This window comes from Ovis aries, chromosome 3 (assembly GCF_016772045.2).
Source record: "Ovis aries strain OAR_USU_Benz2616 breed Rambouillet chromosome 3, ARS-UI_Ramb_v3.0, whole genome shotgun sequence".
Classification (NCBI taxonomy): domain Eukaryota; kingdom Metazoa; phylum Chordata; class Mammalia; order Artiodactyla; family Bovidae; genus Ovis; species Ovis aries.
The window spans coordinates 35,237,306-35,263,215 of record NC_056056.1 but is presented as its reverse complement, the minus strand read 5'-3'; the positions used below and the strand labels follow the sequence as shown (position 1 = coordinate 35,263,215).

At 40.5% G+C, this 25,910-nt stretch overlaps 1 protein-coding gene across 6 annotated transcripts in view; it reads right to left on the bottom strand.

Moving 5' to 3' along the window:
* BABAM2 (BRISC and BRCA1 A complex member 2) overlaps nucleotides 1-25,910 on the bottom strand; it is a 416,111-nt gene that overhangs the window by 29,382 nt on the left and 360,819 nt on the right. For all 6 annotated transcript variants that reach the window (XM_060411985.1, XM_042245926.2, XM_042245927.1 and 3 more), the window contains one exon: nucleotides 6,875-7,028. In XM_060411985.1, the coding sequence (XP_060267968.1) occupies nucleotides 6,875-7,028 (154 nt within the window). The remainder of the gene's footprint in view (nucleotides 1-6,874; nucleotides 7,029-25,910) is intronic.

Here is a 25,910-nt window from a genome sequence, read left to right as displayed (position 1 = left end):
AGCAAAAAAATGACAGAACTAAAAGAAGAAATAAACGTATCTAAAATCATAGGTGGGATTTTAACACCTCCTTTCAGTAGCTGATATAATAAAACACACACAAAAAAAGGATATAGAAGACTGAATACTACTAACAAGTAACTAATACGTATCCAAAACACTATACTCAAAATTGCAGGACATACATTTTTTTCAAGTTCACATGACTATTTATCAAGATAGACTACGTGTTGAGTCATAAAACAAATCGCAACAGATTTCAAAGGATTAAGTCCATACAGATTATAACTGACCAAAATAGAAATTAGATATCAGTAACAATAAAACATCTAGAAAAGTCCCCAAACATTTGAAATTCAAGCAGCACAATTATAAATAACTCATGGTCCAAAAAGAAATCACAGAAGAAATTTAAAAAATTTTCTAACAAAATGATAAAGAAAAACAACATATCAAAATTTGAGAGAGACAGCTAAAGCAAACCTTTTAGGCAGAAATTTATAGCTTTAAAGGCTTATATTAAAAAAGAAGAAAGGATTAAAATCAATGATCTAAACTTCCATTTTGAGAAATGAAAACTGAGAAAGAAGAAATTAAATTGAAAATAAGTCAAAGGAAATAATAAAGATAAAAGCATAAATGAACAAAATGGAAAACAAACCACAGGAAACAAATCAACAAAGTAAAAGGCTGCTTCTTTGAAAAGATTAGAAAAACTGATAAACCCCTAACTAGATTTTTTTTTTAAAGAAAAGGGGATAAGAGGGTAAAGATACAAATTTTCACTCTAAGGAATAAAATAAGCTATATCACTATATCCTACAGATATTAAAAGGAAAGTAAGACAATACCATAAACAATTTCATGCCAATCAATTCAACAACTTAAATACGATGGATAAATTTCTTTTAAAAATAACCCACAACTTGCTAAAACTAACAGGAGAAACTGTCAACATCTGAATATCTCTATATGTAGTACAGACATTTAATTTTTTTCCACAAATAGACTCTACCAAACATTGAGGAAAAAAATAACGCAAAACCTACACAAACTCTTTCAGAAAACAGAGGAGGCAGGGAAACTTGTCAATTCATTTTATGAAGCCAGTTTAGTGCTACTATAACAGTCTAATAAGGACAATACAAGAAAAGTAACTTCTGACCACTATGACTCATGAACATAGATATAAAATTCTCAATGCAATTTTAGCAAATTGAATCAAATAATATAAAAAAGGATAAAGTATCATGACTCAGAAGGGTTTATCTATTGCTGGAATGCAAGGTTGGTCTAACAATCAAAAACTAATGAATGTAATTCTCCATTTTAACAGAAAAAAGAAAAAACACAGGATCATGTCAATAGATACAGAAAAAGCATGCTACAGAGTTTAATACTCAGCCATGATAAAAATCTCTCAGCAAAGCAGGAATATAGGGGAATTTCTTTAATCTGCTAAAGACATCTAAGTAAAACCTAATGCTAACATTAACCTTAAGGGGATATATAAAGCCAAATGTCTGCTCATAGCGCTTGTGTACAACAATGAACTGGAGGTCCCAGTCAGTACAGAAGGTTAAAAAAAAAAAAAAAGAAACAAAAAAACCAGAAAGATTATAAACACTGGAAAGAAAGAAGTAAAGCTGTTAACAGATGATATGACTGTTTATGTAAAAAATCTTAAGAAATCTACAAAAAAGCTACTAGAACTTGGTAGGATTATAAATTTAGAAAAGTTAATAGAGAAAAGTCATTTGTATTCCTATATACCTGCAACAACTGGAAAATGAAATCTGAAAAACTATCATTCACAATAAAAGCAAAAATGCTAAAAATATACAAGAGTTCCACATGAAATCTTAAGACATATCTGAGATAAAATATAGAAGATCTAAACAAAAATCATGTTGTTGATTGGAAAACTCAGTATTGTTAAAATGTCAGTCAGTTCTTCATTGAGCTACAGATTCAATGCCATCTCAATCAAAATCTCAGCAGGTCTTTTTTGAAAGTTGGGGTTGGAATTAGCAAACTGACTCTAAAATTTATACAGGAATACAAAGGACTTAAAATAGCCAAGACAATATTTAGAAAGAATAAAGTTGGAGAATTTATATTTCCTGACTTTAAGAACTATTGGTATATAAACAGAAAACTAGATAGAAAAGAATATCCAGAAACAGACCCACTTATATATGGTCTATTTATTTTGATAAAGGCATGAAGGTAATTTCAACAAATGTTGCTTAAATAGCTGGAGATATATAAACAAAAAAATTAACTTCAGCTTCTACCTCATACCATACCCCAAAATGAATTTGAGATGGATTATAGACCTAAATGTCAAACCAAAACCAAAGCTTTAGAGAAAGACAGAGGAGAATCTCTTCAGGCATTTGAGGAAGGCAAATAATTATGAGGATACAAAAATATTAACATAAAAATAAAACACTGATAAAATAGATTTCATTAAAAATTTTCTGCTCATCAAAAGATACTGTTAAGAAAATGAAAAAGCAAGCCACAGATTGGGAGAAAATAATTTGTAATACATATTTCTGACAAATATATAAAGAACTCTTAAAACTTAATAATAAACAGACCAACAACCTGATTAAAAATACACAAAATTTGAACAAACACTTATACCAATAAGCACATGAAAATATGCTTATCAGTAATCATTAGAATATCAAAATTAAAAGCTCAATGTGATATCCCTTCACTCCCTGTAGAATAGCTAAAATTAAAAAGACTGACAATACCAAGTGTTGGAGAGGATATGCAACAACTGGAACCTGACATATTAATGGTGGGAGTACAAACTGGAACAACGATTATGAAAAAGGTGGTTAGTTTCTTATAAAATTCATCATACACACATTCCCACTTCCAATTATCTACCCACAGAATTGAAAGCATGTCTATTAAAAACTCATGTAAGAAAGTTCATAGCAGCTGTATTCATAAAAATCCCCAAACTGGGAACAACCTAAACACACATATGCAGATGAATGGATTAGTACATTATAGTATATTCAGATAATAAAATATTACTCAGCAGGAAAAAGAAGCAATGCCACAACAGATAAGTTTAAAATTAATTATGTTGAACACAAAAGACATGAAAGAGTACAATCTGTATTATTCCATTTATAAGAACCATCTAGAAGAGGAAAAACTAAGACATGATGATAGAAAAAAGCATTGTTTTGGGGGTGAGGAGACTAACTGGAAAGGGGTAGAAGGTAACTGTCAAAACTCCATCAAAAGTTACACTTGAATCTGTCTACTTCACTGTATGTAAATTATAAGTGTACCTAAATTATGCTACAATAAATACGTTTAAATGATAAAGATATCTTTAAAAGAAAACCCTTGCCTTCAAAGGACTCACAGGTTGATGAAGGAAATGAGATGTATACAAAGATGTGAAAAAGCAAAGAACAATACAAATGAGATTTCAAAGCAGTCTATGACCAATAGGTCAACCCAAACTGGAGAGAGGTGAAAGAACTGCCTGTAAGTTAACATGGATGGAAAACCATAAGGAAGACTGTGGAAGGAAGAGGAGATTTGCAGGAGCAGAAAGAGAGCAGGAGGAAAGAAGCAGGCAAAGGTACTGTAAGTCAAAGAGGAAGTTAAATCCAACCAAGGGTCCTCTCCATGTCCACCCCCTGACTGACCCTTCGCCTCAAGCCTATCATAGGGAGGAGTACAGTCTTGTTTTTCAGGATGAAGTTTGGGAAGATTAATAGCCCTGCCCAAGGTGACAGAGCTTACAGATTAGAACTTGTGATGGGAACTGGGGTGCACATGACCCCAAAACCTGTGCTCACCCAGCAGACGGGATTCACTTGTGAGGACAGAACTTGCTGGACAGCCATGAGCAAGAAGTACAAGTCACAGGAGAAGCTCTGGTCAGTGCCAGAAAGTGGCCTTTCTGAGTTCACATGTTTAGAATTCTGCTCTATGGGAGGGAATAGACAGCTGACTCCACTCCACGGGCTCTAGTGCTGTTCATAAACCATGAGAGTGTTTATGGCCTGGGCAGAGCTCTCCAAGTGAATTACAGCCTTGTGCGCACTGTGTGCATACAGCATTTTCACAGGACAAAGAAGCAGGGAGTGCAAGGAACGCTGCAGTTGGCCTCTGTCTCTTTCTGTCCTGTCTCTTCACCTTCTCCCCCAATCTCTAGTCTGTACTGCAGGGAAGTTCTCTGGTTGTGCTTATCCACTACCTGGACTTCTGACACAGCTCAGGGAAGTTACTCGGATCAGTTTAAGAAGGGAGTTTTTAAACTACTTCTTTCTAGCAAGAGCTGACTTTCTCTTTTATTACACTTAAAATGGATCCATCTTCACTACAGTAGAAGGCAGATTTTTTAAAAACACTACTTCAGATGTTTTCTTTAGGCTGGTGGTAATGTAAAGCAAATGTCTCTTGCAATTCTGAACCAATCTGTTAAGATAAACAGGCCTCACTTACGACAGGCCTACACTGAAATCATAGGCTTTGGTCTGCAACTCCTTAAAGACTAAATTCATACATGCTAAAAAGTTTACTGAAAAAGCATGTGTGTCTATGGGCACACACATGCACATAAGCATACACACACACAAGGAGATACTTTGCCATGGAAACCACAAAAACACGTCTAGTTTAGACTCCACAGCACATACCACAAATAACAGCCCATCTTTTAATGGCAGATTCTATGTAGACCCAGGGAAAGCCCAGAAAATTAAACTGCAATTCCTCAAACATAAAACTTATTTCATAATCCCCCTTTCCAAGTTTATTTCATGATAAGTAAGTCTTACTCATCGTCATTAGTTACCTTTGCGTGTGTTTGTTTTTTCCCTTAAATAGAATTTCAGACTTGGGCATTGTGGACAAAAAGGGAAAACACAGGGAGGAAGGGCACACTGAAGGTTCAGACAACAGCAGCTCTGGATTCCACATATGAATCTGAGGCAATCTGGGTTTCTAGAGAAAGTTGTCCTGTCATTATTTAAAAGAGTCCCAACTCTGCTGTGAGTGAAAGCCTTGTACTACAGAAAGTATGGAGATGCCAGGGGGTACCTGGGGAATGAAAGAGAACCCACAGCGGGGAAGAAACGAGCAAGAAGCCTTACCAATCAAGAGCGTTCTAGGTCTGGAAGGCCAGGTTTTACTAGTACACACTTTAAAAAACCATCACAAGTTGGTTTGATATCATAAACGCTTTGATCTCTCCTGCTGGGCTATAAATTCCATGATGACATGGAAAATTTCTGATTTGTTTATCACCGTATCCCCAGCCTTGGGCACACTGCCTGGAACATGGGAGATGCTCAATGAATACTGGATGAGCAATGAAGAGGATGCTGAATCGATATTCTTCATCTCTGTAATTCTTTGGATCTGAACATCCTTTAGCTGGAATCATAGGTGTGAGCATACAGCTGTATGATAAAGTAATAACCACCTGCCACTCTATAATTTATTTTTGGAAACTATGACACTGACCCACTCACTTTTGCTTCAGTCTAGGAAGGCCATGGTTCATGAAGACGACTGGTGCTCCAGATACTAAAGTCTTACCTATAAAAAACATTCTGCATTTATATTTACCTATTCCATATGACTGGGGAACACTTTCTATAGAGAGGTTCAAGTGCAATAGTTATATCTCTAAATTCCAAACTCCAGCTAAACTTCAACCTCAAATTCCCAACTTATTTCCCTAAGGATATTAATAGTTCTAAGTTATTTGACTCACTGGAAAAGACTCTGATGCTGGGAGGGGTTGGGGGCAGGAGGAGACAGGGATGACAGAGGATGAGATGGCTGGATGGCATCACTGACTTGATGGACGTGAGTCTGAGTGAACTCTGGGAGTTGGTGATGGACAGGGAGGCCTGGCGTGCTGCAATTCATGGGGTCGCAAAGAGTCGGACACGACTGAGTGACTGAACTGAACTGAACTGAACTGAAGTTATTTGTATAGCCATTTATTCGAAGATGATGCAGGCCCTACTCTGGGCAATGGCTGCAAAGATGCAATGAGGAATATAACTCACTCTGTTCCTTCAAAGGCTTTACAGTTCCATATGAAAAACTAGGTACTACATCCACATGTTGACTAACAAGACCAAAATTCTACTTGTTTACTATCTGCTGAAATTTCCCATTTTAAAAAATGAGAAAGCAGCTGTCAATATTTTCATCATAGACACCGTTTATACATAACTCCAATTCCCATCTAGTAAATAGAATCTAATCTAAATAGAAAGGTCGATTTCAGAGATATCCTGTAACCCATTTTTTGTTTTTTTTTTAAAGACAATCTACCTGATGAGGCTAGAAGAGGAGTTGGCTAACTTTTTCTACAAAGGGCCAAACAGCAATTACTTTTGGCTTTCCAGGCCATATGTGGTCTGTTTCAGCTATTCATCCTGCAGTTGTTGCATGAAAGCAGCCACAGAAGATAAGTTTAAAAATGGGTATGGCTATGTTTCAATAAAATTTTATTTATAAAAACAGGCACAGGGCAGTAGCTTGCCAACCCCTGGTCTAGATAAACATATGTTACTTATTTGCAAGAAATAACAATTGATTCAGCGGACTTCCCTGATGGCCCAGGGGTTAAGAATCCGCATTGCAATGCAGGGGAAGAAGGTTCAATTCCTGGTTGGGGAACTAAGATCCCACATGCTATGGAGCAACTAAGCCCAAGCACCTTTGTAACTACTGAGCCTGTGTGCCTCAGCTAGAGAGTCCATACACTGCAAGGAAAGATCCTACAAGATGCAACGAAGATCCCTCGTGCGCAACTAAGACCCAACACAGCCAAATAACACAACAACAAAAACAATGATTCACTTACTTTGCTCTTTTGGCCATTTCATTTCCATCCCATCGTGGGCTGTATGGGTAGTTCTTCTGGGCCTGGGAATAAAGCTGTCCACTGTTGGTAAAGTGATAGACAGATTGGAATGTGAGAGTTGGCTGATCTCGAGGGAAAAACAGGGGCAGGTCAACTGTAAAGACAGAAGAAAGGAAAAGATAGTTAGGGCTTAAATGCATCTTAATACACATTTTTTGGCTAAATATGAATGGTGGGTACAAGACTCTACTTAAACCATAAACACTGGTTGACGCTTAGGTAACAGGTATGGAGAGAGAACCCAAGAAATATTGAGTTGGCCAAAAAGTTCATTTGGGTTTTCCAAACTTTTTGGCCAATCCAAGACAAGGTGTCTTCCCTGCCTTCAAGGAGTTTATAACCTAGGTAGAAAGGCAAATCACCCATAAATAAAAATTTAACCAATATGAGGCATGATGTGTAGGTAAGTGCTGGAACAGTACTAGGAAATGGTCGCAGAGACTGGGCAACCCCAGCTCCCTGAACTGCTGTGGCACTTATTACCTGTCCAGTATTCACAGAGAAGTTAATTGTATATCTCTTTTAAGTATCTATTATATCATAAACTCATCAAAGGCTGGGCAGTGTCTTTCTCATCCAGAATTTGAAGAAGACTGTTCTTAAAGAATGGATTTGGAAAGGTGATCAAGAGGGCAAATGATGATCTTTCTTTTCTACAGGAGATGGCAACTGGGCCACCGGAAAAAACAAAGTATATCACTTCACTTTCAATCTAGCAGTGAACTTTGATACTGAGCAGTTTTCCGTTCTTCTGTATATGTTACCATATATATCTCCTCAATCAGTATCAGCTGCTTAATGGAATGTCACAGGGACTACATATGTCTACTGTTTTAGTATATACTGATTTTAATATTTGCTATTTACAAAATATTATGTGCTTTATGTTCATTTGGGGATCCTTTAATTCCATTTTTAAAAATAAAATGACTTCCTATTTTCAGTTCAGGCAAACTATCACTAAAAACACAGACTGTTTCAATGTCAAATTCCTCAAGGCATATAATATGTATTTCTGTAAATGTTACTCACTTTGAGGACACAGAATAGGCACATCCATTTAAAAAAAGAATAATAAGAAAAATGTGTATAGACTTTCCTAGCTTTACAGAGTACTTTTATATACTTTATCTAATTTGATACCTATAATTCCTTGAAGCAGACATTATTTTCACCAGCTGCATTTAATAAATGACATACTTGAGGCTCCAAAAGGTTTATTAACTTGTTCATACCACAGCTACACAGAGGCAGGACTCAAATCTAGTCCTATAATTTAAATCCTAAGCTCCTTCCACTGGCTCACGTTGCCTTTTGCTCTTGGGTTTACTGCCCACTATGTCAAAATTACAACTTAGTAAGCTAAAGTCTCTACTGTGGAGGATGTACAGGGTTCATCCTTTTGGTTCCATGAGGCAAATATAGGAAAGAAAAAGATATACTAGATAGCTATACATGTATCACCAAATCAGTTAGGGTGACCTTTGACTTGGAACAGGCCCACCAAGTATCCAAAATGATTTTTTGAAGGAAGTTAGGTTTGCAGCAAACTTAAAAAACAAAAAACTGTCCAGCTGGTAAGGCCTCTTAGGCCTCTGAGTATATCTGACTCTGACTCAGTGCTGTAGGGGGTTTCTACAGATGAATCACCCCCCAACCAAAGAAAAGTAGCAGGATTTTTAATGTCCACTCTTTAGTCACATTTTCCAAGTGCCTCAATGCAGTTTCAATACATGTCTGTGCCAAAGCAAAAATCTGGTAACATATAGGAATAATACAAAACATGAAAAACACACTAATTCACGTGATAAGCACTTAGGTTCAAAAAACCCTTTTGAATCCTTTCATCTTATAGAGTTTGATATGAAATATCTTCAGTCATTTGGAATAAATATTGTTTTCCAAAACTTTATCTCTCTTCTGATTACTCACTTCATTTCCTCTGATTAATTTTAGAAAAAACTGCCTATTCACATGTACTTTAATTTGACTTCAACCATGTTTATATTTTATATGTTTCATACATAAAATGAGATTCAGATTAATCTCCAAAGCAATAGCTATAGCATTGGTGCAAAGTATTTAACATGCAAGTTTCCCTTTAAAACAGCAGTAATTTTCAATAATAAAATTCAATGGCAATAATTTACCAATTCAAAGTAAGTACAGTCATCATTCAGTATCCAAGCAATATAGATAGTATCAAAAGCTTCATGACTCTTAAGCTATTAGCTTTCTAGGGCTGAAATGCATTTTTTTTTGTTCCTGTTATTTTGTTTTGTAGAAAATGAGCCACTGGTATTTTGATAGGCTAAAAAATGATTTTCCCATCTAGTCCTGAAACATCCACTCTGACCCACTATATGCCCAATTAAGACCAGGAACAATTCAAAATATAAACATAATTTTATTTACCTAAATGAGTGAGTTACTCTGATTTTAAAAAACCTGTTAGCTGATATGTACCAAGATTTTCCCCAAAAGTATTTGATTACATGATTATTTTGCCATGGAGATTTTTCCTAAAAAGTGTAGCTGGAGTCAGTACTAAAACTTAACACAGTGACTACATCATTAGAAGGGGTAGGACTGATCAGAGTCCTTCAAAGATAAAAGTTGGTAATCCACATATTAATTCACATGAGAAAATAAATTAAAAAAATATAAATATCTTGCTCAGTTTAATGAGGGCGTATCCTGCCTGAATCAGTCTGTAGTCAGTAGAAGGATGACTTCTTTAAAAATGTTCTAAGAAGGAGTTAATAACTAAAATACCTATGAGAAATACTTTGCATTTTTCTTATAAGAATGATTTGAATGGTACAAGTTAGTTAGAATTAAAAAAACAAAACAAAATTTGTTTTCCTTATCCCCAAATGCTTCTGACACTTTACATTTTGCCTACAGGCTACGTCATGATTTTTCTGAAACATTAAAATAATGACTGCTGAGCCTTCAAACAGCTAACTCGCTTTAAGAAACTCCTAAGCTTCTGGGCAGTTTGGGCTAGTCGTCTCAGCCATGTTAAATCTGAGCAACTGAACATCTGCTTTCTTATAATCCAACTCCTCTACTAGCTCAGGTTTGATTCCCAGAGTAGCATCATTCCATTGGATTCAGTTACTCATTGTCAGCGTTGTTTTCACAAGTGCTTCCTATTTTCTTCTTTCTGGATTCAGAGACTGAATTTTGCCCAGCTCTTGAGCCACAGAAGAAATGGTCCCCTTCTTGTTCAGTATAATTTTCAACAGCCATTTTCTAAGCATTATTTTCTTCAAGAACTTGTTGAAACGAGTCACACTCAAACACTGCTAATTCTGCCCAACCTGGGCACTTCACAGGAGTTGCTCACAGGGCTCTGACGCCCTGGCAGAAGGCAGGAATAATTAAGTTCTGCACCAGCTTGCCTCATGCTGGACGGTCACAGCAGTGACAGGTTCTACTGGTCACAGTCCCAGAGAACTGCCCACCGTGCAGCTTTGAGAGGCGCCAGATGCACTGAGAAACTTTGCCGCCTCTCTCCAAACCATGCTGAAGTTCTGATGGTTTTATCTTCTCTAGTAAATATGCTTAACTGCTCCTATGTCCTCATCCTTGCACCAGAAGACTTCATTAGTTTTATCTAAGTTCATAAGACTCTCGAGAAACTTCACTTCCCAGCCTCAGACCTCAACAATGGAAAAATGACACTGAACAGCCAAAAGAAAAATGCCACATTGTGTATCCGATCCACAGGACAGCTGCCAGATACTCAACATTTCAGGCTTTGTTCTAACAAGTTTGATCATATGGTTTTTCCAGGAAAAAGAAAAAAATCTAATTATGGCAAGATTAGAACAAGGGACATTAACAGAAAATAGTGATAACTAGCAGTCTGGCACAAAGCACTGAGAGAGAATAATAAATAAAAGCAGACTTAGGAAATCACAAAGCATCCCAGTTGTGGGGGTGGGGAACGCGATTCAGTGTAGGAACAAAGAGCTTGATCTTTCCCTCAAGCTATTACCATACATAGTGATGTTCACTCCCAATCTTGGTAACAGGGCCAACACTCTTGGTTGCCTAACCAACAGCCATTCTCCATCTTCTTTTATATGTTCAGACACCTCCTCCCATAGTCGGAGAGCATTCACTCCCTCAACCTTCTATAAAACCAAGGCAAAGAAATGTGATTCAATTCTGCTAATGGGACCCGAGTGGAAGTCGGCCAGGGGTCTCTGAGAAATCTTGTTCTAATTTAAGACACATATGGAGAAGCCCCCATTTCATTTTTGCCTAGATCTTATCATGTGAGATCTTGAGGCTTGGAGCTGGCACTCATCTCGTGACCATGAGCGGAAAGTCAGCCTGACGACACTGAGCTGTCGAATTCATATCTCTCTGGCACTGCCCAGCTCTGGATTCCTTGTTTTGTCAGACGATTACAAGACCTAACTATTTCAACTTTTTAAATCAGGTCTTCTTGGACCTGCAGTGCAAGGAAACTAAAGGAAATGTTATTCCTTGCAGCTTCTGTTCAAGAAGGCAGGATAATTGTATAATCTATTTCAGAAATATTTCCATCAAGCATGGTTAAAAACATTCAAGGCGCATAAATAGGAAAGTTTTAGCTGTCTGGAAAATTCAGTTATGTGGGACAGTTCAACCCTTGAAAATGCCAGACAAACGAGGGGTTAACCATAATTGCTTCCCTGAGAGTCGCATCATCAAATATTTTCATCATTATTCACAAGTCAGCCATTATTTCATTCCTCCAAACCTTCCCAGCTCTGTATTCTTGTGTGCTTGGGCTATAGGGAAGATGCTTCATGGATTCACTTTGTGGTGGCTATGGTTACCTTTCGATTTCCAGTCCTCCTCCAGTTCCTCGAAGCCTCAATAGGAGCTAGATTTAACCCCATGTTGACTGGCTGTAAACTCCCCTTTAGACGATGATTCCATCTCAGGTCAATTCTTCTTAAGAGCAGTTTGTACATGTCTCATTCCCAGGCTTTCCCCGCAGTGAGCACAGAACCAATTAGGGAAGTTGCCACTTACTGACTGACCACCCCTGATCTTACTAACTACACACTAAACCTCTGAGACACAGGGATCCAAACCATTAGAAAGCTAACTACCACATATCCAAAATACTCACCTATAAGAAACAGAAAAGACAAGTTTTCCAATTCAGAAGTGTCCCCACTCAAGGCATTAAAAAGCAAATGGAGTCTCTTTTTTATCATCATGGCCTTACATGTAAGTGACCAAAGAGACCAAATATTAACCACATTTTAATTCGTTGGTTTCAATTTTTCACTTTTTTGTGTGATTTGATCATGTAAACAGATGACCTTTGGGGTGTAGTAATATTAACAAACTAAAGCCTGAACTTTCTTGGATTTTGCTGTAAATGCTAAAAATCCTAGCATGGGAGGTGACAGCACAATATGATGGAAAAAGTATACACAGCCTTTGGAGTCTGATAAAAATGCGTTTCAATTCTGAGCCCTATTCATTTATTAGTGGTGAGACCATAGGCAGAATATTTCATCTATTTGATTCTTGATTTTTCTCACCTGAAAAATGAGGGTAGTAATTCTTATAGCATTGTTGAAACAACTGCACAAAAACAGAACAGGTAGTAAATAAACATTCATTCTTTCCTCTGACTCGTCCTTTTCCTTACTTTGTATTTTTCTTTCAGTCTAGTTTTATACACTTCTATTTTTGTGAAATTTCTAACTACAGCATAAATTTTCACAGTGTTTAACTATTTTGATGGATCTCTTTCTAAACTTTGTACAGACCTTTACATCTTTGTAAAATAACATACTGAAAAGAATTTAGCCTTTTCTTGATGACAAACAACACATGAAAAGATCATTATACATGAGTGTCTCAAGTGTTAATAAGACTTCACTTCTAAAAAGAAATGATACAAATGAATTTATTTACAAAACAGAAACAGATTCACAAACTTAGAAAATGAATTTATGATTACAAGGGGGGGAAGGGGTAGTTAGGGAATTAGAGATTGACCTGTACACACTGCTATATTTAAAATGGATAACCAACAAAAATCTACTGTATAGACAGGGAACTCTGCTGAATATTATGTAACAACCAACATGGGAAAAGAATTTGAGAAAGAATAGATGTATGTGTACGTATTGATATAACTGAATCACTTTGCTGTCCCCCTGAGACTAACACAACATTATTAATCAACTATACTCCCATATAAAACAAAAAGTTTTTAAAAAGAGAAGACTTTACTTGCTCTTTCACAAATGCCTCCTACCACGAGCCAGACCCCCAAAACCGTTCAGTTAAAGAGCTGACATGCCTTTGAGGTGGTGCTGAGGTCCCCAGTGCTACTGGCTTGTGTGTGCCGTTCGCCCCCCGACCACAAACTTCATTTATTTCTGGCTCCTTTTCCTTTGCCACTTCTCACCATGGCCAGCCCAGCCTCAGTATGGTCTCGCTCTCTTGCCTCTTCTCTCTGCCTTTTGTCTGCTTTACCCAGCCTGCGTCTCAGCTCCTGGAGAGTCAGCATGGTTGATTCTCTATCTGTAGGCCGGGACCTGGTGTGGAGCAGGGGCTGTATGACGGCAAGCAATGCTGTGTGAGCTCCAGTTCAGGTACTGTTTGGAGTTCAGATACTATCTCTTCCTCCTCTTCCGCCTGCTGTTGTTCGTTTCCTTCCAGGTTTACAGCTAACTTCCCAGGTAGGTGAAGTTATAGGAAATTTGGTTCCTGCTTACATTTTGTTTAGCATTCGCTTTTGAGGTACTTTACAGAGACAAACTAATAATTCCGACCCCCAATGAGCCATTCACACAAAACTCCAGGAAGAATCTCACTGTGAAAGGGATGCCATAGTGTGTGCCCAGGAAGAGCCAGGTTCTCCTACCTGGCCACATAAATGAACCCAGGCTGAACCATATCAGCTAAGTTTCTCCTGTCATGAGCTCAGAGGGTCTCAACTAGAAGTCAACATCTGCATCACGAAGGAATTAACCCTTGGGCCCCATCTCAGACCTCTGGTTCCTGAAAATGCGCCCGAAGTGCCTCTGATATGCCTCCCAAGCTGGGAATTACTACAAAAGTTGAGTGCTCCTAGGGGTAGGGGTCATGAATTAGTTATTTTATATGCTTAGCACTTGGCACAGGGCATGACATAACATAGGAGAGACACTCAATAAATGCTTGTTGAACTAAAGGAGTATTTAAGGGAAATGCAAAATTATAAACCTCAAGGAGATTCCATTTCATATGTACTAGACTGGCAAAAATTAAGAACACCAACAATCCCCAAGTATTGTCAAAGATGTGGAACACTGGAATTTCTCACCACTGACAATGAGAATATAAATTTCTATAACCTCCTGTACAGTAAAAGTGAAGATGTATAGACTTCATAACTCGGCATTCCCACTCCTAAAACACTGCCACAAATACATAAAAAGGTAGGAGAAGGTTTGCTGTAGCATTGTTTGTGATAACAAAAATTGGAAACATCTTAGAGTGTCCATCAACAGCAGACTGTGGTACATTCCTCAATGGAATGCCTTACAGCAGTTCAAACGAACGAGCTAGGGCTACATGCACCAACACAGACGAACCTCAAGAACATAATGTTCAGGAAAAAGCAGGTTAAAGATGAGCAGTGTCCAGTATATACTTACAAAGTCCAAAAACATGCATACACACTGCTTATGAATGCCTATGTAGAAGAAGTATAAAAACGTGCCCGGGAATGATAAACACCAGATTAAGGAAAGAAGTTCCCTCTGGGGGTAATGGGAAAGGAGAGAGGGATAGGAATGCATCATGGAGGGGTACTCAGGGGGATGTAACCAAATTAGTAATGTGCTCTTTCTTTAAAAACAAAGTGAAAACAAAAGCAGAAGCAATTACCAGCAAAATATTAAGATTTGGCCAAGGTGGGTACATGGTGTTTGTTTTGGTACTTTTTATATACTCAAATAAAGCACACAGACATTGATATTCAGAGCAGCACAAGACAATCAATATGGTTCCATTTGCATAAATTTCAAAAACAGGAAAAAATAATGATATATTGTTTATGGGTATATGCTACGTGATAGAAGTATCATGTAAACACAAAATTCAGGGGAGTGGTTACTCCTGAGGGGGACACGCTTAGGGCTTCTAAGATACTGGCACTGTTCCATTTCTGAAGTCGGTGGTGTTTTATTAGTCTTTAAAGTACATGGGTATGTTTTCTATGATCCCTGTACATATGTGCAAAGAAATATTATTTTTTTAAATGGGAGCATTTATAAAACTAAGAGGGTTTAGAAAGTTGAATGGTCTTCAGGGAAAAATAAGGCACCAAAGTTATAAAGAAAAATAAAATAACATAGAAGAAAATGGTGCAGAAAACCTGGAATGCAGCTTACAGAGGCACTGGAGAAGGGGGACATTCTCTCATGAGAACACTGTCAGGCTGGCACAGTCAGCTGGTCCACTGAGTCTCTCCTTTGCTCCCAGATTTGCTGAGTGGAAGGCGGAGTGCTGGGAAGAATGAAGGTGTCTGGGCCCTGAGCACCGGCAGTCACAGGGGAAGGGGAGAAGTTCCCACAGCTCACGTGGGGTGATAGCAGAGGTGCGGACATGGCATCCATGCCGAGGGAGGGGACACTACTTGAGGTGGAAGCTTTGCAGAAGAGATGGATTTTGAGTTGGATCCAGAAGGTTAAGGGCTGAATCAGAACCAGAGTCTGGGGGATACTCCGTAAAGAGGGAAGAAGTCAATAAAGCTTTGATGTTGTGCAGATGTAACAATTTTCTTTTTCTTTTTTTTTTTTAAATTATTTCCTTGTGCCAGGTCTTAGTTGCAGCATGTGAACTCTTAGTTGGGGCATGCGGGATCTAGTTCCCTGCCCAGGGATCAAACTGGGTACCCCTGCCTTGGGAGCATGGAGGTAACCTTTGGATCACCAGGGAAGTCATCAGTTTTCCATTTTTATTTGATTCTTTTTGTATTGTATACATTTAATTCAGAAAAGCTATAACCTGTCCTATTTTACCGATCCCACTTTCTTTCTCACCACTGCCCTCACCTTCACACACACGGAGAGCAACAGGGGACGCAAAGATGAAGGGAAGCTGATGCTGCCCTTGGAAGCTCACGGCCAAACTGCTCTCCCTTCCTGGAGGAACCTCCTTCCTTCGATAGGTTTATCTGGGTTTCCTCTCATCACGACTCAGTTTGTTAGAAATGTCTCTGTCCTAGAACTCTGCATGCTTTCAACTTGTACTCCAAACAAGGCCTCATCAGGGCTGTCCTCCCCAGGAGAAAAGGAGAATGCCAATGGCTGAGGCCAGAACCGAGGGGGTTCCCCACGTGGGAAACCTTCCTTACCCCAGTGTTTCTCTGCCCGCTTTTCCTGCTTCGTCCATTCCCTCATCTAACACACACTGAGTGAGCACATCCCATGCTGCAGGTCCCAGGCTACACATGAGGACCCTTGCTTCCTGGAAATGAATGGTAGGCATGACACTGTGCGCTTCCTGTGATGTCCTCTGGTTTCTGTGTCCCCTGAGGATGCGTTCCATTTGGATCCTAGCACTTTCTCAGGTCTGGCTTCTGGTTCAGTCCCTACAAGCTGCTCTTGCTTTTGTGGCCTTCTTCCAGGAAGCCTCTCTTGCCTACTCTGTCACTAAGTGACATGTCCCCATGATATAGTCTTCGCTGAATTGCTAACAATGAAGTGTTCCCGTCATAATTCTATATTTTCCACATGTGAACACTGGGCTAGACACACAGCAGGTAGTTGATGCATGTCTAGGAACTCTGCCTGGCAGAGACCATAAAAGTGAGGAGAGGTCAACGACACAAGACATAATAAAGGAAGCATGTTTTTAAGAGATGCAGAGAAAAATCATAAATAGCATTTCAGTTCAGTTCAGTCGCTCAGTTGTGTCTGACTCTTTGCGACCCCATGAGCTGCAGCACGCCAGGCCTCCCTGTACAACACCAACTCCCGGAGTCCACCCAAACTCATGTCCATTGAGTCAGCGATGCCATCCAACCATCTCATTCTCTGTCACCCCTTTCTCCTCCTGCCCTCAATCTTTCCCAGCATTAGGGTCTTTTCAAATGAGTCAGCTTTTTGCATAATGTGGCCAAAGTACTGGAGTTACAGCTTCAACATCAGTCCTTCCAATGAACACCCAGGAATGATCTCCTTTAGGATGGACTGGTTGGATCTCCTTGTAGTCCAAGGGACTCTCAAGAGTCTTCTCCAACACCACAGTTCAAAAGCATCAATTCTTCGGTGCTCAGCTTCCTTTATCAGTTCAGTTCAGTTCAGTCACTCAGTTGTGTCCGACTCTTTGCGACTCCCATGAATTGCAGCACGCCAGGCCTCCCTGTCCATTACCATCTCCCGGAGTTCACTCAGACTCACGTCCATCGAGTCCGTGATGCCATCCAGCCGTCTCATCCTCGGTCGTTCCTTTAATACCATTTAAACTTCTATCTTTAAAAGAATGTAGTCACAATAAATAAACTCCTGGCCTGGGAGGATTAAAACAGATATCTGGCTAAATTAAGGAAGAATTTGATTAGAATAATCCTTAAAGAATACAAAATCCTTGGCATTTAAAAGCTGGGCAAAGTCTTTAAAGAGTCATAAGCTTCTAATTTCAAAAAATCATAGATGATTTACCAAAGGCAGATGATTAGAAGGAATAGGACAAATTCTGAAAAGGAGGAGGACTGACAATGGTCAGTTTAAACACCAGTCTTAAAAAATTAGAACGTCTTGCCAGGCACAAATTTGCAAATAATGCAACTACTCCAAAGTGAAGGATGACTAACTAGGCTTTAGAAGAAAAAGAATTCTGAAACTAGTTATTTTTATTTTTGAAAGGGTCTGGTTATGAGCTTTATATGCTAGAGAAAACAGCAACAAGTATCCAATTTGAGAAGCATTCCTGGAGAATCTACTATGAGCTAGCTCTAGGGGGCCAAGTTGAGTAAAGCCTGGTTCTCCCCCCTGACCATCACTGTTCTCAGGCAGGAAAATGACGGTGGGTTATAATAGAGGTAGTAACTGCCTGGGTAGGGGTGGAAAGATAATCCAAGGGCTTCTAGAAGGTTTGTTGGATAAGCAGAACCGTGTAAGACCACTAGGATTTGGACAGGCAGTTGCAGTGGAGGCTTATGACAGGGAAGGGAGAGAGAAAGGCGAGGGGATTCCAGGCAGAGGGAACAGCATCAAGCAGTCAGAGTAGAGGAGGGTGAGGGGATGAGGGTGATCAGAGCAGAGGGAGCACTGGCCAGAGGATACAATGCTAGTGCAGGGGGGGCTTTGGATAAATATGCCAAACTGTGGAGAGTCATGAGCACAAGGCAAAGCAGTGTGGACTTTCTTCCATGAGCAGCGAGATCCTTGAACATTTCTAGGGAAGATACCCCACACCACCCACTCTGGTCAGAAATTTTCCTGTAATTTAAATACCCTCAAATGGTAGAAACCTTCTAGAAAGGAGAATGTTTTAGAAGGTACACATGCACAAATCACAAATAATTTATTATTTATTATTAGAGGAGTGCAGTCATTCACTTCTCAGTTCGGGAACCGATTCCACTTTACAAAACATCTCTTAAGACTTACTAGTGTGTCCCTTATGTTCAGAGGGAGGCTCTGAGTGGAAAGCTTGGCGATGGGCTGTCATCAGCTTATAGGAGTCTTCCGTTTTCCCTCAAACAGCTCTAACTTCCTATGAGGACAATTCTACAGCAGAGCCTGAGATTTGGGACTGGGTGTAAGACTGGGATGGGAAATAGTTTAGGTCAAATATGTGGCAGCGCTTGGAAACCAGAACCCTCAAGAGTGACTGTATGTTTCCTTACAAGACAGTGTTAGTACCCTGTCATTCTCTTATGCAGAAAGCTGCATGAACTTATTTTTTGTGTGTTACACTTTCCAAGCATTCTCCACTCCAGATTTATACTGTGCTGGGGTATCAAAATTACAGGAAAATGTCTCACCCACCTGATTAGGTGGTTGTGGAAATGTTCAGAGATAAGTCACTCCCTTCTTTGGTTGCTTTAGGTTCAGTTCCGTCTGGTGAGATGAACAGGAAAGAGCTTATCTCGGTGAGGCTGAAGGGTCACGTGAAAAGCACGTGCCCTGGAGGTGGCGACCTAGGTTCCACCTAGTGATCATATCGCGCTGGTAGATTCACTGACCTCTCTGAGCTTCTTCCTCATTGTAAAACTGGAAAAACTCTAACCTCCAGGTTGAAAATAAAGCATGTGGTATAGCATCTGCCACATAGAAAGTGCTCGATAAATAAAGGTCGGAGCCTAAGGGAATGTAAGAACAGGTAGGTATAGTGGAGAGAATATGATCTTAGGAATTTGACAGATCCAGGCTTGATTCCTACTCGACCGGTTATGACCTGGGAGACTTTGTGCAATTTGCTAAACTCTCTGAGTCTAGGTTTTCTCATCTTTAAAATGGGACAGTACCTACCATACAAGGCTGTTGGGTGGTTTATAAGACATAATGAATACATGTAGAATACTTGGCATCTAGCAGATATTCATAATGATACCGATTATTACTCACTCTTCTCTTAGAAGCAATTATAACAAACCTGAGTCTATATAATTTCTTTCTCCAACCTGACTTCCAGCTGAGAAAATACAACCCATAGATTAAGGTAGCCAGGCTCTTTCAATTAAGCTTCCAACTTAGTTCTGCCCATCATTTTATGTGGGGCAAATTCAGAGTCCTTGGGAACTCCCCATTTTTAATTCTATAATCTTCTTCCTTTAAATTAAAAAAAAAAAACAAACCACAGCTCTGGAGAATATAAAGTCAAATGGGGTTTTGCAGCAAGAGCTGACCAAAAACCATAAAACATTTGAACAGAGAGGAAGCCTGCTGAAAACTCAGTCAGACAGTTTTCCATTGTGCTTGGATAAAAAAAAGACCAGAAAGATTGCTATGTGGTCCATGAACTATCCTAGTTTTTGTTTAGTTGTTTCTTTGGCCATCTCCTTAGTTGTTATTTCTTCTGTGAGAATGGGAGGGGGATACAGTGGGAAAATAGAAACTAAGTCATGTTCTTCTTTGATAGCAACTCCATTTAGAAATTTCACTTCAGATGAAAGTATGACAGCTGTCTAAAATGATGTTTTTAAACTGTCATATTCTCCTAACTTGAATTATAGAGAACACACATATAAACACAAGGTGAGCATGTTGAGGCAAGCCTTTGACTTAAATTAGCTGCTTGACTTGTACATCCAAATGTAAAGGAATAAAATCTTTTTCAAGCAAAGGTTCTCCTAAGAGAAGCAGACTTGCACCCAATAACTGAGAGCTCTTCCTTGAGAGCTCCAAAACGTTTTTTCCCCTTTCTGTTGCTTTTGATTGAAATCTTTCCAAAGCAGCCTTCACATTTACTTCTTCCATATCCCCCTTTAAATGACTTAAATCACAATTATGAATATTAGCTCTCAGAGTGGGCCATCCAGTCGTGACAACCCAGGCCGAATGAGGCGTGTGTATCCAAGTGTCTAGCATTCTGCTGTCTCTAGTTTCTTAGTTCCCTCCACCCCCACCGCCCAGCTCAGGCTATAGGTTAGGCTGTGTAGAGACCACAGACCTTCTCTGAGCAGTTAGGCTGCTAGGAATCAGGGAACTAGTACACCAAGCTTAACAGCAGGTGTAGGAGTCAGGCCTGAGGTCCCTGTGAGTGAAATACATAAACTTTGCAATACCTCTTTAGTCTATTCCCTTTCTTTCAGCTGTGTTTTTGACAGATGTGCTTTCAGGGAAGAGCTGAGCTATGGGAAGGTGAGGTACTTAAAGATCTCCATGTCTTGTCACAACAGAGGACAAACTCATTAAACCACAGTTCAGAAAGAGGCCTTGGAAGTCATCTATCCATTTAACTGAAAAGCCTGTGGTGTAGAGTGGTGAGGTGCCTGGGCAGCTGACAGAGAACCCCAGGGTCCTGACCCCCATCCAGCAAGCCTCTCGTGACTCAGCAAATCTCCCTACAGGAGCAAAGTAAACCACAGCTAGCAAAGCTGCTTTTACAGTATGACTTTGTTGTTGCTGTTGTTTAGTCACTAAGTCCTGTCTGACTCTTTTGCGACCCCATGGACTGTAGTCCGCCAGGCTCCTCTGTCCATGGGATCTCCCCAGCAAGAATACTAGAGTGGGTTGCCATTTCTTTCCCCAGGGGATCTTCCCGATCCAGGGATTGAACCCATGCCTCTTGCATTGGCAGGTGGATTCTTCACCACTGAGCCACCAAGGAAGTCCATAGTGTGACTCCGGGTTCCCCTTTAACCCAAGTCTGAAAAATCTCTTACTAGAGAAAAATTAGGCATGGTGGTTTTTATTTTTGTGTTCCATTCTAATAAGTACTTTTTTTTTTTAATGCTAAGAAAAGGGAAGGAAACAAGCATTTGCTGAATATCTACAATGTGCTGGGTGCTTCCTGCCATATGGTTCTCTTGTCCCTTTTCACTAGGGAGGAAGCCCATGCCTGTGGCAAGCCCAAGAACCTTCTTGCAGCCCGGAAGAAGAGATGGTGCCAGGGTGAGCCCTGGCCAGTCTGGGTCCGGAGTCCGTGTTCTTTCTATCACAAGTGCTACAAATTAGGTTTACTGCTTGTTTCCGATATTCTGGAAGGAGTTTCTACCCAGGGACACTTTGGCTTGTTTGCCATCTCAGTCAGGGGTTGCTATGGGCAAGCACATTCTCTGGCCGTGAATCAGAAAGTGCAACTGACTCTCACAGTCCTCACAGACCAAGAGGAAGAACAGAATGTGCCTGCCTTCCAGACCTCACGAGTTATTCCTCTGGGTTCAATGAGCTCAGGCTTTTAAGGATTTTTATGTTTGATGTTTCAATTTCCTTGTTTTCTTTCTTTTGGATTGGGAAGGTATTTTACGGTCATATCCATGGGGTTTTAATGGCCTTAGACCCTGGTGCTCACGTCTGTTCTTCTCCCATAGTTTCCATGACACCATATCGATCTGTACTTCCTTTCCTTTTAAAATATTTACTGTTTCCTTTCTCCATCCACGTAACAACTCCCCACAAAGCCCAGGTAAGGGATAGTTAACCCTGAAGGGTTGGCCCTGTGCTTTCCTCCTTTAGAAAGTCCCAGAAAGCTCCATCTCAATACACTCTGATGTCTTTAAAATCTACCTATCCTTCTGACTGCTCACCTGTGCAATCTGATAATTCCAGACCAGAGGCCTGGCGAATGTCATAACATATGTTTTTTGGCTTAAAAGTTTTCATATCTCATCTGTGATGTAAAAGGTGGCATATTATCCCATTTACGGGTAAGAACACTGAAACTCAGGAACAGAAAGAAGCTCATTTAAAATTACAGTTGTGCGACAGAGCTGGACCTTGGATTCAGGTCTTCAGATTTTAAACCCATGGTTCTGACATTGTCAGGATGTCCTACTATCGACAGGGGAAGAATCATACCACACGTCTGAAATAAAAAGCCGTAAGCTTGCTCACCCGCAAAGGCTGGGTCTAATATTCAGCCAAGCTCAGGACCTTTGAGTCACCGTTGACTCTTCATCCTGCTGTTTCCATCTCTGAAAGGCTCACTGTTGGCAGCATATCCTGGAGAGGACTATCCACAAGGCACTGTCCTACTTGGTGGGGTGGGAGGCCCATATAATTCCATCATGATAAACAGAAGTGGGAATGAGTATTTTTAAAAATAGCAGCCCACTTTATGCAATTGAATATACTTTTGTTTAAACCTAAGAACAACCGCGTTAGGCCTCCCATGCCAACCGTTTGAGGTCAGCTCCAAATACTAATCAATTCACACCTGAAGTAATTCAATATGCTTTCTCTGCCTCCAGGAATTGCTTCTCTGTCTGTCCTACACACTGGTGCCAGCTTGATTACCTTAATTCTTCCCCCTTGTTTCAGCCGATAGGGACTAACCACAGTCTCCTGGATAAAAACATAACTCTTAAATGTTGGCGGAGCAGGCCAGGAAAGGCCTACACAGTTTGCCCTTCTTAAAGAGGGTGTGCGTGGTACAGCCCATCAGGCTTCAGTTAAGACTAAGGTTTGAATATAGAAGTTGAAGTTCATATACACAAGAGTATTGAAGGACAGATGTAAAGAATCAGATTAAGAATGAAAAAGAGAGGGAAGATCCAAAGGGCTTTAAAATAAAGTACTTTAAACCAGGGCACACCTTAACAGAACCTGATCTGGGCTCAACAGCTAACCCCTTCTTGGTTCAGCCTTCCTGCTCTCACAATAGCTATTCTATCCCGCCCCACCCTTCTCTTACCCCTTATCAATGCTCTTGGTGATGGAATTCTGTTTGTTTCCATAAGCCAAAAGGTTAATATTATTTAGGTATCTTATTAATTGGCTGCATGGAAAAAGGGTTTGATTCTTTCAATGTTCAACTTGCTAAGTCATCACTTACCCTTAGATTAAACTAGAGTCTCCAAAGGGGTGCCCTGAGTAGGTAGCAATATGGATCTATAGGAGAGGTGTGGACCCCAGGTCCAGAGGAATTCTTTACCAAGAGATGTCATCTTTTATGTGTGTGTACACACACGTATGGGTTTCCCTGGTGGCTCAGTGGCAAAGAATCCACCTGTAATGTAGGAGATCCCTGGGTCAGGAAGATCCCCTGGAGAAGGAAATGGCAACCCACTCCAGTATTCTTGCTTGGGAAATCCCAGGGACAGAGGAACCTGGTGGGCTTCAGTCCACAGGGTTGCAAAGAGTCGGGCATGACTGAGTAACTAAAACAACAACAACAACAACAACACACACACATACATATCTAAATACATGCAGGTATATATGTGCATGTATTTGGTTTCAGAGCTCCAAAGTTTTAAGACTTGTACAAATGAGAAGACAGTTGCTTGTCTGAAACTCAGAGATAGTGGTCATGAGCATTCCCAACCATGGGATTCTTGACTGGTGAGAGTTGAGGCACCTTCTAGCATAGCACAGAAAGACCTATAGGGTTTTAACTATTTAAAAATCAGTTATGATTTGGTATGAGACATGGACCACTAGCATAATGGTCTGCACCGGCAGGTGGATTCCCAGCCATTGGACCACCAGGGACATCCTACTGTGTTTCGTTTTAAATTCCAATCCGTCATAGACTGATAAAGTAAAACTGAATGACTAGAAAAGCAATCATGCCCAGGCACCGCAGCAATGTCAAACAGCTATAACAGCTTCCATGTTTACTCGCATTGTCTCCATGCATCTTCATGGTCAGCTAATCAGCTGCAGACCGTACTCTGAGCCTTGGGTCAGAGAGGCCATGAGACGTGCCTGAAGCGTTTTTGGAGCAGGGACAGTCCAGGGCTCTGGAGGAGCTCTCCTGGAACACGTGTGCTCATGGAGGTGGCATCCTAGACCATCTGACCACCAACTAACTGTGGCCCTCTGAGGGTCTGCAGACTTGCAGACAGTGTCAAGTTCTCCACCACGACATTCCTGGCTGCTGGGACTGCCTTGCAACCCACTGCCCGTGTAGAGGCCCCTGCATACCGTCTTTCTGAGCCACTGCCTCCCTAGCTAGTTAGTCTCTCACTTACAGTGACGCTCATCTTTTGTTGGAAAAAAAAAATCCATCCTCCCAACTCTTCCTGATGTCCTGTCACTCTGGATCCTCACAGGACAAATACCCACTGTATCAGACCGTTACCTCTGCTCCGACTCTAGGATAAGCCTTCTCACTTTCTTCCCAGAATGTTCCTGCCACCTCTTTGTCCCAAGCGAAATCTAGCTTTCCCCCTTGGCCACTCCCTTGAGTAGAAGCCACTTGTTTTCCCAGACTTGCCTACACACTCAACCTTGCCCCTAAGAAAAGCAACCCTATTTGAAGCTTCTACCATTTGGCTAGATCACTTCTGTTGATTCTCACTGTGTGTTATCTACTCAGTCTCCTGGTTACACACTAACTTCTTGAGAAACGTCTACACTGGCCTCAAGTCCTCCTCTCCACTCGGGTTTCTGTAACCATCCAGTGTAACATCAGTATGGTTTCTGTAACCATCCAGTGTAACATCAGCATCTAACAAGGCAACCTACCCAGTTCCCATTTCCCTGTGGCACACCCCCAACCTTCTCATCATCTATTCATGCTGAGCCACAAAATAATAACTTCTAAAATACAACGACTTAAAAATTCATTGATTTAGAGACATTTCTGAGTGCTGACTATACTCCAGGCACTGCTGGGTGCTGGTGATAAAGGAATGAATGAACTCCAATATCTGTACCCTTTCCTATTGCCTCAGGGGTGGTGGAGTTCCTTCTTGTCCAAATCTCCTTCCTTGACCCAGTTCCAGGTTCCATACTCTTAAACCATCTCTAGGATTTTGCTCTTTCAAAGATCTCTCTCTCTCTCTTCCCTCTAAATTACAATCTCTTCTCCACTGGTTCCTTCTCATCATGCTGAAGAACCTCCCCTTCCCATAAGGACCCCTTGTGACCACCACCCTTACTAGCTACTTCCCATCTCTTCTTTTCATTCTCTAAACCCCCATAAAGCGGACTGGTCCACCTTCTTCACTATCAATTAATTTTGTAACCCATTCATGCCTGGCTTCTGCCAACTCTAACACATGGACATTTCTTTCAACTGCTTTTCCCACTGGGACACTGTCCATGTTAATTACCAAGTTCAGTTCAGTTCAGTCGCTCAGTCGTGTCCGACTCTTTGCGACCCCATGAAGCGCAGCATGCCAGGCCTCCCTGTCCATCACCATCTCCCAGAGTTCACTCAGACTCACGTCCATCGAGTCTGTGATGCCATCCAGCCATCTCATCCTGGGTCGTCCCCTTCTCCTCCTGCCCCCAATCTCTCCCAGCATCAGAGTCTTTTCCAGAGTCAACTCTTCGCATGAGGTGGCCAAAGTACTGGAGCTTCAGCTTTAGCATCATTCCTTCCAAAGAAATCCCAG